The sequence below is a fragment of the Carettochelys insculpta genome, chromosome 7, assembly GCF_033958435.1.
Source record: "Carettochelys insculpta isolate YL-2023 chromosome 7, ASM3395843v1, whole genome shotgun sequence".
In the NCBI taxonomy this organism is placed as follows: Eukaryota; Metazoa; Chordata; order Testudines; family Carettochelyidae; genus Carettochelys; species Carettochelys insculpta.
This window is the reverse complement of record NC_134143.1, coordinates 40,437,702-40,450,616: the sequence shown is the minus strand read 5'-3', so window position 1 is coordinate 40,450,616 and position 12,915 is coordinate 40,437,702. Positions and strand designations below refer to the sequence as shown.

Below are 12,915 nucleotides of genomic sequence, written 5' to 3'. Positions count from 1 at the left end.
TACTGACTGCATTGAACAACCTACTTTCTGCTATGCAGTAGTGACTTAAAAGTTCAGAAAGGCATACTTTTTTACTGGATTAGACAGTGGCAATGGTTAAAATTATTTTAAAGTTGCATTCAAATTTTCAAAGTTAATGGAATTTATGCATTGAGATAAAAGATGTGACGATTACTCAATTTATGTCTGTTTAGTTTTTCTAGTCCATTACATTTAACAGAAGTAGATAGTGTAGAAAGGAAACCAGTGTATTTTTATGTAAATTAGTACATTTTAATTTCAAATAGAATATCTTGTGGAACACAGAATTACCCTGACTCCAGACTTTCAAAAACTAATGCATTTTAATTCAGATAGATGTATTTTTGCTTGCATTTTTTGTTACATTTGGATTCATTAAATTGCACTGCTGGGTATTCCTGAAAACGTCTCATGCACAAATTTGTCTTTTATGGAAACTTAGTTTAATTCATGCCTCCATCATCATAGCCTGGTTTTCCATGATAAAGTATGAACTAGCTGGACATACATACTGCTTTTCAGCCCAGGGATATGTGTCTGTTATTGTTCATGCCCTTGAGGTCCAAATCACTGAGAGAACCTTGTCCTATGTTGATTTGTGCAAAGCTACATTTGACTGACAGTAGCCTGAAATATCCCAAAATGAACTTTACCAAATTAAATTAAAACTAGTTGAAATAGTTTTAATACCTTTGAGATCCACCATATTTAAAAACACAGTTTTGTGTTTGCTATAGTGGAATTGCATGTGTATGCCTTCTTTAAGAGATTAATATGGTATTAGGAACTTCAAAGGGCTTTTTTTTTTTGAACAATAACTGTAAAGTGGATTTCTTAGGAAAGTACCTTGGGGTAATGGAGATGCAAATGACAGATGACCCTCTTTGAATCCACATTTTTTGAACCTAGGCCCTGGGGTGTAAAAAAGCCTGTTTACCAATTACCTAATCTTGGAAATTCCAGATCAAAACTCTCTGAACAGTATAAAGGATGGACTAAACATATTTTGACCATGCTTGTTCTGATCTGAAACTGTTATGTGTGTGTCATTGCAAAGGAAGTCCCTTGGGTGGTGGATTGAAGGACTACTCCTTGGGTAATCTCTGGCAAGATTATAAGCATGCATGCAGGTTCTTAATATGTTTTCTCTGTAATGGTTGCTTACTTTGAAAATAAAATAGGTTTTCCCAGAAAGAACTGTGTGAGAGAATTTGCCAGACTACGGGAAGTCATATTGTCTAGCAGCATTACCAACACTTCCACTGCTTACTGGGCTCTTAGGAGACATTTAGGGGTAAATTATGGCTAAATAACAGCACAGAATACTGGGAGCCAGGACTGATGGCTAGCAACAAATTTCATGGGACCGTGGGAAACTTGGCCATACCCATGATTAACTAACTAGCTAACTAAAATAATGACAAATTACGGAGTGTGCCAGATGAGAGTGATCTGGATTAGAGAGGTTCAACCTGTGTTCTAATCCAAAAGGCAAGAGAGAATGAAAACAAGAAAAATGCTATAGCTTTTACTAGTATCTACGTTATAATATGTAATCACTTATCATGGATGTGCAATTCCAACCAACCATAACCATGCTTATCTTCAGTGATGTTACTGAATGATTGTTATCACCAGCCGTAATTTGCTGAATTACAATAAGGGCACCAGTGTGGCATTTTAAAATAGTCTCACAATCTAAATAGAACTTGTCATAAATGTTTCTTAGAATAAAATATTTGTATTCTAACGTCAACAGCTAACATTGAAGAAATATTTGCAACATGGAAACCTGACCACAGACTTCGTTTTATTCATAAGAGCTAACAAAGACTATTGATTTTATAGCACTTGTGTAATTTGTTTTCGTAGTCTTTTGTAATCCTAAATGTAGTAACTTCTATCAGCTATAAGTAGATGGCTTTGTTCCCAGCGTTGTTCAACTGAAAAGTGGTAATGTATTTTTATTTTGTTTAATGAACACTTAATGTGAGTGTTGAAGAAATGGCATTTCTGTCTAATGATGGAATCATAATATGTATTAGAATGTGTTACTGAAATGAACAAATCATGGAATACGGTTGCAAAGTCTGTATTGTTCTCTTGGAAGCACAAAAGGTAGGAGTAACACAATGCATCCTATCCAGTTTAGTGGCATGGATCTATGCACTTCACTTACAGAACACCTCTTACAAGATCACTTGTATTGCACTAAACTCAGTTATAAGTCTAAATGTAAAAGTGGTAGCTGCTTTGGATAAATTACCAAGGGTTACATTAGAGAATTTAGCTACGTCAAAAGCTTTCAGAATCTTTTACTAAATGCTACTGTAACCAAAAAACTTATTTCCATCTATACATAATCAGAAAGATTCTACATCCGGAGTGAAATCCTGGCCCCACTGAAGGGAATGGGAGTTTTGCCGTTGACTTCAATGGCACCAGAATTTGCCCTAGGAAAATAGCCTTTTCTACAGGAGAGCAGAGTCTGCCTCTCTTAAAAGTGATTAAGTTGACATGAATTAACCACAAGTTTGAAAAAGTGCAGAAGACAGGAAAAGAAAATGTAAAATAAAACCTAAAACATTTATACAATCTCTCTATGGCAGACTACATGAAACAGTTTTACCCATAAATCAATGAACCATATAGTAACTCTACCTTATTGTTCTAGGTACCTTGGAATAACAAGACCACTCACGTATCCTGTGAGGCAGAATGGAAAATGTATGGCTAAAATGATCCTGTGTGTATGGCTCCTCTCTGCCTCTATAACCATACCACCACTTTTTGGTTGGGCCCAAAATGTGAATGATGAAAAAGTTTGTTTAATCAGTCAAGACTTTGGCTACACAATTTACTCCACTGCAGTTGCTTTTTATATCCCGATGTCAGTGATGCTGTTCATGTACTATCAGATTTACAAGGCTGCTAAGAAGAGTGCTGCTAAACACAAGTTTACCGGTTTCCCACGGCCAGAAGAAAATGAAGGTATGGTTTCTGTGAATGGAGTTATAAAGCTGCACAAGGAATCGGAAGAATGTACAAATTTTTCACGACTCCTTAAACACGATAGAAAAAACATTTCTATCTTCAAGAGGGAACAGAAAGCTGCCACTACCCTGGGAATTATTGTTGGGGCCTTTACCGTGTGCTGGTTGCCATTTTTCATCCTTTCAACTGCCAGACCCTTTATCTGTGGCACAGCATGCAGCTGCATCCCATTTTGGGTTGAAAGAACATTTCTATGGTTGGGTTATGCAAACTCTCTCATTAACCCCTTTATATATGCCTTCTTTAACCGGGACCTGAGGACAACCTATCGCAATCTACTACAATGCAGATATAGGAATATCAACCGGAAACTATCAGCTGCAGGGATGCATGAGGCTCTGAAGCTTGCAGAAAAGCCAGAATTTGTGCTGTAAGGTCACTTATCCATTTTTACAATAATTCACTGCTTTATACACATTAGCTTTCTCCTCAGAATTAAATGCTGCCCCCCCATGGAATCATTAAGTATCTCTCAGATGCAGCTATCAAACTTAGTCCTAAGCACCATAGTTTTGCTATAAATAAGGACTGGGCCCTAGAATATTTGGGATTTTAGCATAAACCAACTATTCCCATGTCATACTGTTATAAGAGGAAAAAAATGTGAGACAAAATTAGACTGGCAAAATTGTATCATCTGGGATTATAATGATTTATATAATAATTGTATTTACTTGATTACCTGTGAATGAACATTAGTGAAGTGTACTATCACTTTTATACATCTTCCAGTGAACAGTATTTATGGCTGTGAAAAATCCATATTGATTTATATAGCCAAGATCGTCTGTTGGTATAAATTGGTGAAGCTTCTATAATGCCACGTTGATTTATGCCAGTTGGAGATCTCATCCCACATTTCTAACTTAGCATATGAAACTGGTATATTTTAAAACCAGGAAAAGATGATCTGGTCCTCACCTTCCCTGCTTAATCTACCCTTCCTGAGTTTATCAGATGAGCCCTTCTTCTCAGACTCACACTTGCCCAGATTCAAATCTAGGGTTCTGTCTGCCTGACTACTATTCTTTGCTCAACAACTGTAGTGATCTGCCTCTCAAATTATCTGAGTTTATTGCAGTTTTCTGCTGCCTAGAGCTCATCTGCTGCTTTTTGAATCAGTCTTCTGTATCAGATGTAAAAATTTTGATACATAAAATTATATTTTGATCACTGCTCTCCTGAGTACCTATTTCTTTCAAGATTGTTAAGTTATGTCAATAATCTCTCTTTTCCAATAATGCATTCAACCTTGCCTGGAAACTTGGATGTTTGTTCTATTTGTTGCCTTGTGTAACAGCCTTGCTAAGGGCTTGGTCCTGTTCCCATTTTAATCAAGGGCAAAATTCCAATTGACTAGAACGGAGCAGGATCAATATTAATAATATACTTTCTGTGGAATGATGACCAGTACAGGTTGAACCTCTCTAATCTGGAACTCTCTTGTCCAGCAACATCCATAATCCAGCATGATTTTAATTTGCCAGATGACCACTTATCATGGGTGCGGCCAAGTTTCTTGCAGTCCCATAAAGTTTGTTTACAGCCACCAGTCCTGGTTCTCAGTGTTATTTGCTGTTATCTAGCTGTAATTTACCCCAGATGTCTTCTAAGAACCCAGTGAGCAGTGGAAGTGTCAGTAATGCTGCTAGACAATATTGACCTCCTGTGGTTCAGCAAATTCTCTGGTTTAGCATTGGTCAGGTCCCAAGGGTGCTGAACGAGAGACGTTCAACCTGTACACACACAATATTCTATATAACACTCAACAAGTTATAGCATAGTAATGGTCTCAGAATATGTGAGGTGTTTTATTCTCCTTTCTCTTCCTTGCAAAAAAGCATTAGTTTGGAATTTGCTCCATTTATTTGAACTGTGCGCTTTGCTTATCAATATTCAGTTTTAACCATGATAACTCCCAAATCCTTTCCTTATCATTGTGCTGGATAATTGTTCCATTTGGCACCTATTTCTTATCTTGAGCCCATATTCCAGGTTAAGTATGTTAAAGTTGTCTACACTGGTCAGATGTGCCATCTGCTGAACCAGTTACCCAACACTGGAAGATTCCCTTCTTATGAATGTATATTAGAAACCATATCATTAAATGGAGTTCCTATATTTTGCAAATCTTAAGCTTAGGAAAGGAAAACTTGGAGCTCTTGTAAAAGAAGTCTCAGGAATAGCTAACATTGTACCATTACCAGTTAAACCTTTCTGTTATTTTACAGTTTAAAAAAATAATTGGATAGTTGCTGAGCAGAAGCATACTCATTACAAAGTAGTCTCCATTACTACTAGTAAGAAATAAGGTCATCTCAGACCTTCTGTTTTCTTATAAAGCCCAAATGTACTCTGAGCTAAAACCTGCTCTAATACTCGCATTAAACCAGAGGTGCTAGAACTACGGTTGCAGGATGGGATGCTGCAGTCCTGGCATGAAGTGGTTTCCATTACGTATAGGATTTGAAATTTGGTTTAATGGCTCTCACCATCCCCACTGTAAAAATTGTTCCTGCGCCCTTGCAGTAAATGAACTTTAAGGGAATTCAGCCATGTTGAGACATACACCAATGCAGCATTTGTCCTCATCTTCCTGTGTGGAGTTTTTCAAATCACTGGAAGTGCACAAAGCTTGCAGGCAATAGCTGATGTTTAGCAGTTACACATGCATGTGCTCCAGTATTTTTTCATAATCTTGTGCATGTGTGTGGCTGCGCACCCTACTAACAGGCTTCCCACATAGTTGAATTTGAGACATTCGGGAGGCCTTTATTATCAAGGAGACATCTGCTTCCTGCTTAAGGGCTCCCACTCCACCAGTTGTCTTAGTTGTCCATCAGTGTGAGGTAAGGGGATCCCAAGTCTCCCAGTCCTCTCATGGAAAGAGTGAAAGTAGTGAATGATAGCAGTGAGATGGAAAGATGTTTCCACTTGTAGTAAGTCTGAAACCCTAAAATGGATCACATCATTCAGTCTCTCTCCCCACTTCTTAAGGGAGCTTGTACAGATAGAGAGAGGAAATGAAATGAAAGTGGGCAAGGAGAGGACAAAGAATGTGAGTTATAAGAGAACTGTGAGGAAAGACAGCTAGTAAATGCACCGGGAGGAAGATAAAAAATGCAAATGACAAATAAGATGGATCAAAAGGGACATATAGCCTGGGGGAGACAACAGGGGTGGGCAAGACTGCATGCCCTGATTTTAAATTTAAATTCTAGTAGTTCTTGTTTTGCACACACAAAATTAGAGGCAACATGGGCACTGCTCCCTCCCGTGACACTAAGGGCAGAGGCACAAATGGATCTAATTTGCATCCTTAATTATCTAACTAGATGTTTTTCAGTGTCTCTTTAAGCAACATATCAGCACAGTTTCTGTTTACTTAATGCTACAGGTGTGTAAATAATGGAAATCATCATCAACAAATATTTAGTCAGATTTGAAAGTGAAGTGCTTTGTTTGTGCTCACTCCACTCTTGTGTTTACTCTCCATGTGCATTCCAGAGTGTGAGTTTTACTTGCAAGAATGTATGCAGGAACTACATTTTTAAGCTCAAAAGTTGGAGTATATAGATATTTTATATGGAGTACTGTTAGAGGTTCAGTAACGGAGAGATAGCCGTGTTAATCTATATCCTAACAAAACAAAAAAAACAGTCCTGTAGCACTTTAAAGACTAACAAAATAATGTAGCTCATCACCTCATAAAGCTCAGCACCTAATACATTATTTTGTTAGTCTTTAAAGTAATACAGGATGGCTCTTTTGTTAGAGGTTCAGATTTTCCAGGTCCCAGTACTGGAGTCAATGATAGTTAATGTATTATTGTATCCAGTAACAAATTCTGAATTGCTCCCAGAACTTTTCAGTCTCCTTCATCCTCTGTGGCTCCTGCCTAGAGGACAGGGGCTTATTTGTCCTTATTTGAAAAACGGGAGTCACGCTAGGTTGCCTCTCGATGATTCAGGCTGCTCTGTGCAGGATCTCTATGGTTAGACTTTCTCAGGATGCACGGGATATGTGCACACTGTAAGATAAGCCTGTGGTTCTCTTAAGCCTAACCTGTTTTCCATTTACATACAAATTGGTCTCACCCCGGCTTGGGCCCAGGATCTGATAGGGCTTGAGGGTCTGAGCCTGAATCAAGCCAGGTCCTCAGGTTCAAGCCTTATTGCTTTGCTCTGTGGCTGCAGCCCCACTGGACTCATGCACTGGGAGTTTCCACAAGTGCCCACGCTCCCACAGGCTGACAATCTTTACCTTCTGACCAGGCAAATTTGGTGGACAGTCAAGTTCTCTCATACTGCACCAGAAGCAGGACTTCTAAGCCATATTTTGAGAGGGCGCTAGGTAACCTAAGCTATGACTCATTGGAGATGGGTCCACAGAATGCAGTCTGGATGCTTGAGATCCAGGATTCAACAATTCTTAACCAAGTTACAAATGTACCTAGACTCTCAACCCCCAGGTTTACAAACCCAGCCTCTGCTCACTCAAGCTCTGCTAACCCTGGGCTTACATTGTGCTGTAGCTATGCCCGCAGAGACCCAACCAGACACTGAGCCTAGGGCACGGGCCTTCATTGTCAAAGAGCTGGAACAAGAAGTAGAGTGACAATTGCCAGAGGCCTAGCAATAGCAGTGGATCATTAAGTAGCCAGGACTACCCTCACCAGAGCCAGGGCCAGCTGTGAAGCACCAGATTGGGGTGGTGAGAGCTCCACCAAGCCAGGGAACCAGAGGGAAGGAGCAGATGGGGACAGGCAGCCCTGTCCAGAAGCCCAGACTTACTGTTTCCACAGCTAATGGCAGGTGGTAGCTGGATTGCCTCCCAACACATAACCACCCACAGGTCTCCTCCACCCCCAGGCCTGCACAAGGAGTGGCACAGTTACTGCCAGAATTCCTGGACACTGGTGTAGGGGAAGCCAGAGGCATCAAGGAGCACATCAATTCTTTTTTGTCCCTAAAATTCATTCTATGCTGTGAAGTTTAGATTTTAATAATCAGTATCGTTGATATTTATGTCAAAAGGGCAACACATATTTATCAGCCATGCAAAGTTAGGTATTGATTTGCATACAGTCTCCTAATTGTGGTGGGGTTAAAGCTGTCTAGGGATCACACATGCTTTTCATGGACTGAGTGAAAAACGTTTGACTCTATGATAACTATTCTTAGCTTTGGGGAATTACACACTCCTCATTACCCTACCTCTTCCATTGTCTAGCTCCATTTTCTTTATCCATCTGAAGACTGTCATTTAAAAAGCTAATGCCCAGTGAAGAATCAAGTCAATTTTTCTTTGCTACAACAGTGTTATAGGTTCCTTTTAGAGGCATGGCTATTTATAATCTGCTTGCAACTCTGAAAGAGCTTTACATCTACCAACAGATTTTATTGAAAAAAATTAGATACCTCAACTGTGGCCAAAGAAACTCAAGAAAGCTCTGGAAAGGATCTGCAAAAGTGGCCTTTGTGCTCTCTGATTTTGAGCTAGTCTGTTTTCCTGCATAGCTTAGAGTAGATGCAAAGTTAGTTTCAGGTTAGGTTTTGTGAAGAATCTCCAGCTTGGCTGTTTTCAGAATCCATGGCTGCCCACCCTTATTTAATTCTCTCACTTGGAGATTGAGTCATACTGGGTACATTACAGCTCATGGAGTCTCAGATGTCAGCTGTAGCTGATTCTGTTTCATTTCCCACCCTACAGATGGCCTGACCTGGTCACTCCTCCCTGATACTCACTTCTATAAGATGAAAGCGAGATTAAGGGTAGCCCTAAATGGAGAGTATACAGTAACAGTCCCACAAAATTATGAAAGTTCATTACCTAATAAACTATTTTGTTAGTCTTTAAAGTGCTACTGGACTGCTTTTTTGTTTTTAAAATTACAGCGAGTGTGCATTAGCCCACTTCCATTCGAAGCATACAACACAGATACTCTCCTCCTTGGAAGTGGTGCCTCTTCTGATAAAAATGGGAGGTTTGAAGTATACTGCACAATCCACCAAGATGTAGGGGTCTGGCAAATACTTTATTTTCACTCTGTCCTATAATGAGAAACTACTTTCCACTGGGTCACTCTTCTTCTTGGTTACTGGAGTAATCTTAAACAGAAATGAAGGGTCCTGTGGCACCTTATAGACTAACAGAAAAGTTTTGAGCATGAGTTTTCGTGAGCACAGACTCACTTCTTCAGATGCTGGTCTTGGAAATCTGCAGGGCCAGGTATGAATAAGCCAGAGCAAGGGTGGGGATAACAAGGTTAGCTCAGTCAGCAAGGGTGAGGCTTACTACCAGCAGTTGATCTGGAGGTGTGAACACCAAGGGAGGGGAAGCTGCTTTTGTATTTAGCCAGCCATTCACAGTCTTTGTTTAAGCCTGAGCTGAGGGCGTCAAATTTGCAGATGAATTGTAGCTCAGAAATTTCTCTTTGGAGTCTGGTCCTGAAATTTCTTTGCTGTAGGATAGCTACTTTTAAGTCTGCTACTGTGTGGCCTGGGAGATTGAAGTGCTCTCCTACGGGTTTTTGTATATTGCCATTTCTGATATCTGATTTGTGTGCATTTATTCTTTTACGTAGAGACTGTCCAGTTTGTCCGATGTATATAGCAGAGGGGCATTGCTGGCGCATGATGGCATAAATTATATTGGTAGATGTGCAGCTGAATGAACCCACAATGGTGTGGCTGATCTGGTTAGGTCCTGTAATAGTGTTGCTAGTGTAGATATGTGGGCAGAGCTGGCAACAAGGTTTGTTGCATGGATGGGTCCTTGAGTTAGAGTGACTGTGGTGCGGTGTATAGTTGCTGGTTAGGATTTGCTTCAGGTTGGCAGGTTGTCTGTGGGCAAGGACTGATCTGCCTGCCAAGGCCTGTGAAAGTGGGGGTCATTGTCCAGGATGGGTTGTAAATCCCTGATGATGTGCTGTAGAGGTTTTAGCTGAGGACTGTAGGTGATGGCTAGTGGTGTTCTGTTGGTTTCTCTCTTGGGCTTGTCCTGTAGTAAGAGGCTTTGTGGCACGTCTGGCTCTGTTGATCTGTTTTTTCACTTCCTCAGGTGGATATTGCAGTTTCAAGAATGCTTGGTAGAGATCCTGTAGGTGTTTGTCTCTGTCGGAGGGGTTGGAGCAAAAGCGGTTATATCTTAGTGCTTGGCTGTAGACAATGGATTGTGTGGTGTGTCTGGGATGGAAACTGGAGGCATGAAGGTAGGCGTAGCAGTCACTGGGTTTACGGTACAGGGTGGTATTGATGTGGCCATCGTGTGTTATCACCCTGGTGTCCAGGAAGTGGATCTCCTGTGTGGACTGTTCCAGGCTGAGGTTGATGTTGGGATGAAAGTTGTTGAAGTCCCGGTGGAATTCCTCCAGAGTCTCCTTCCCGTGGGTCCAGATGATGAAGATGTCATCAATGTAGCGTAAGTAGAGACGGGGTGTTAGTGGACTAGAGCTAAGGAAGCGCTGTTCCAGGTCAGCCATGAAAATATTGGTATATTGAGGGGCCATGTGGGTACCCATAGCTGTGCCGCTGATTTGAAGGTATATATCATTGCCAAATCTGAAATAGTTGTGTGTGAGGATACAGTTACAGAGCTCAGCCATCAGATGTGCTGTAGCATCATCAGGGATACTGTTCTGGACAGCATTGATTCCATCTTTATGTGGGTTGTTGGTATAGAGAGCCTCTACATCCATGGTGGCTAGGATAGTGTTTTCTGGTAGGTCATGAATGTATTGCAGTTTTCTCAGGAAGTCAGTGGTGTCTCGGAGATAGCTGGGAGTGCTGGTGGCATAGGATCTGAGGAGAGAGTCCACATAACCAGACAGTCCTTCAGTGAGAGTGCCAATGCCCGAGATGGTGGGGCGTCCAGGATTTCCAGGTTTGTGGATCTTGGGTAGTAGGTAGAATAGCCCCGAACAGGGCTCTAGAGGTGTGTTGGTATAAATCTGTTCTTGAGCTTGTGTAGGGAGTGTCCTGAGCAGATGGTGTAGCTTCTTAGTGTATTCCTCGGTGGGATCTGAGGAAAGTAGCCTGTACAATTTGGTATTGGAGAGTTGTCTGGAAGCCTCCTTCTCGTAGTCAGACCTGTTCATGGTGACAGTAGCTCCTCCTTTATCTGCCTCTTTGATTATAATGTCAGGGTTGTTACTGAGGCTTTGGATGGCATTGCGTTCTGCACGACTGAGGTTTTCAGGACCAGACTCCAAAGAGAAATTTCTGAGCTACAATTCATCTGCATATTCGACACTCTCAGCTCAGGCTTAAACAAAGACTGTGAATGGCTGGCTAAATACAAAAGCAGCTTCCCCTCCCTTGGTGTTCACACCTCCAGATCAACTGCTGGTAGTAAGCCTCACCCTTGCTGACTGAGCTAACCTTGTTATCCCCACCCTTGCTCTGGCTTATTCATACCTGGCCCTGCAGATTTCCAAGACCAGCATCTGAAGAAGTGAGTCTGTGCTAACGAAAGCTCATGCTCAAAACTTTTCTGTTAGTCTATAAGGTGACACAGGACCCTACGTTGATGTTACAGATCCAGACAAACACGGGTACCCCTCCGATACTGGAGTAATCTTGTGAGCCAGAGGCAGGATGTTTGCATCTGAGCTCCCACTCCTTTGGATACCCTTCCACCTGCCGCCATCCACCAGAGCCTGGGTTTGGTGAGTGTCAGAGCACAGCCTATTTTTTTAGCCAAACTTCTGATTAACAGGTGGGCTCAACTAATAAAACACGGTGGGGATCTGTTGTTGAGCCTTTGGAATGAAAGAGTTATACATTTTTTCAAATTATGTTGAAGACTTTAAAGCCAAGTATCAGACTACCATTTTATATTCTTGTTTGATCAAAATAAAATTATTTTATAATATTTCTTCCTGTCAAGGTCTTATTTTATTTTAATACCCCACAGAGTCATACATGTGCAAAATAATCTGAAATAAATGTGCTACAGACAGTTAACGAGTAAGGATGTTTGAGAGTAAGTCTAAGATGCAGAGGTTTATCTTTTTGCTCCCCTTTCATGTTTTAGCTTTCTGGTATATAACAAGCACCTAGTATATACATAGAAGGCCACTGTACTGTTTTTACTGTCAACATATCAGAGAGGTAGCCGTGTTAGTCTGTATGTTCAAAAACAATAAGAAGCCCTGTGGCACCTTATAGACTAACAGATATTTTGGAGCATAAGCTTTCATGGGCAAAGACCCACTTCATCAGATACATCTGATTCACCTCATGCATCTGATGAAGCGGGTCTTTGCCCACAAAAGCTTTTGCTGCAAAATATCTGTTAGTTTATAAGGTGCCACAGGACTTCTTGTTGTTACTGTCAACATAGCATCTCTAGAGCACTGTTGAGGTAAATGTAGGGATAGTTCAATGTAAAACTCGTAAGATAAAGGACACAATAAAGAATATCCAGGAATCTTGAAAAATATGCTGCCTAGTTCTTTTTCATAGCTACCATCTTAACTTTGTATTTGATTTTTTTTCTTGTCTTTCAGGAAAAACTGTTCAACAGATAAACATCTCTCAGGGAAAGCACAGGAAAAAAATATCAGCAATACCATTGCTCATTGCAGATCTTAGGTTCTTATCCTTTAAAAAGAAAACCTCTCTTTGTCTATTGGACTTTGTTCAAGAAGTACATGCCAGTAAAACCTTTATCACTGTTGTCTTGATTTTTTTCCTAAGTCGTCATTGCCACACAGGAGTATGGCACAAACAGAGTAAAGAAATGCGTTTGTATTTGTTTCAGTCTTCATTTTTGGTATATCTTAAAGATGCTAGGACAGTAGCTTTCAACCTTTTTCAAACCAGGACCTCCTTCAGC

The 12,915-nt window shown here is 40.7% G+C and overlaps 1 protein-coding gene across 1 annotated transcript in view; it reads left to right on the top strand.

The window, feature by feature from the left end:
* The window catches only part of HTR7 (5-hydroxytryptamine receptor 7), a 46,491-nt gene extending 33,820 nt beyond the window's left edge, over positions 1–12,671 (top strand). The window contains exons 2-3 of the mRNA XM_074999596.1: positions 2,696–3,445; positions 12,587–12,671. Coding sequence (XP_074855697.1) covers positions 2,696–3,445; positions 12,587–12,671 — 835 coding nt within the window. The remainder of the gene's footprint in view (positions 1–2,695; positions 3,446–12,586) is intronic.
* Positions 12,672–12,915: the final 244 nt, after the last annotated feature.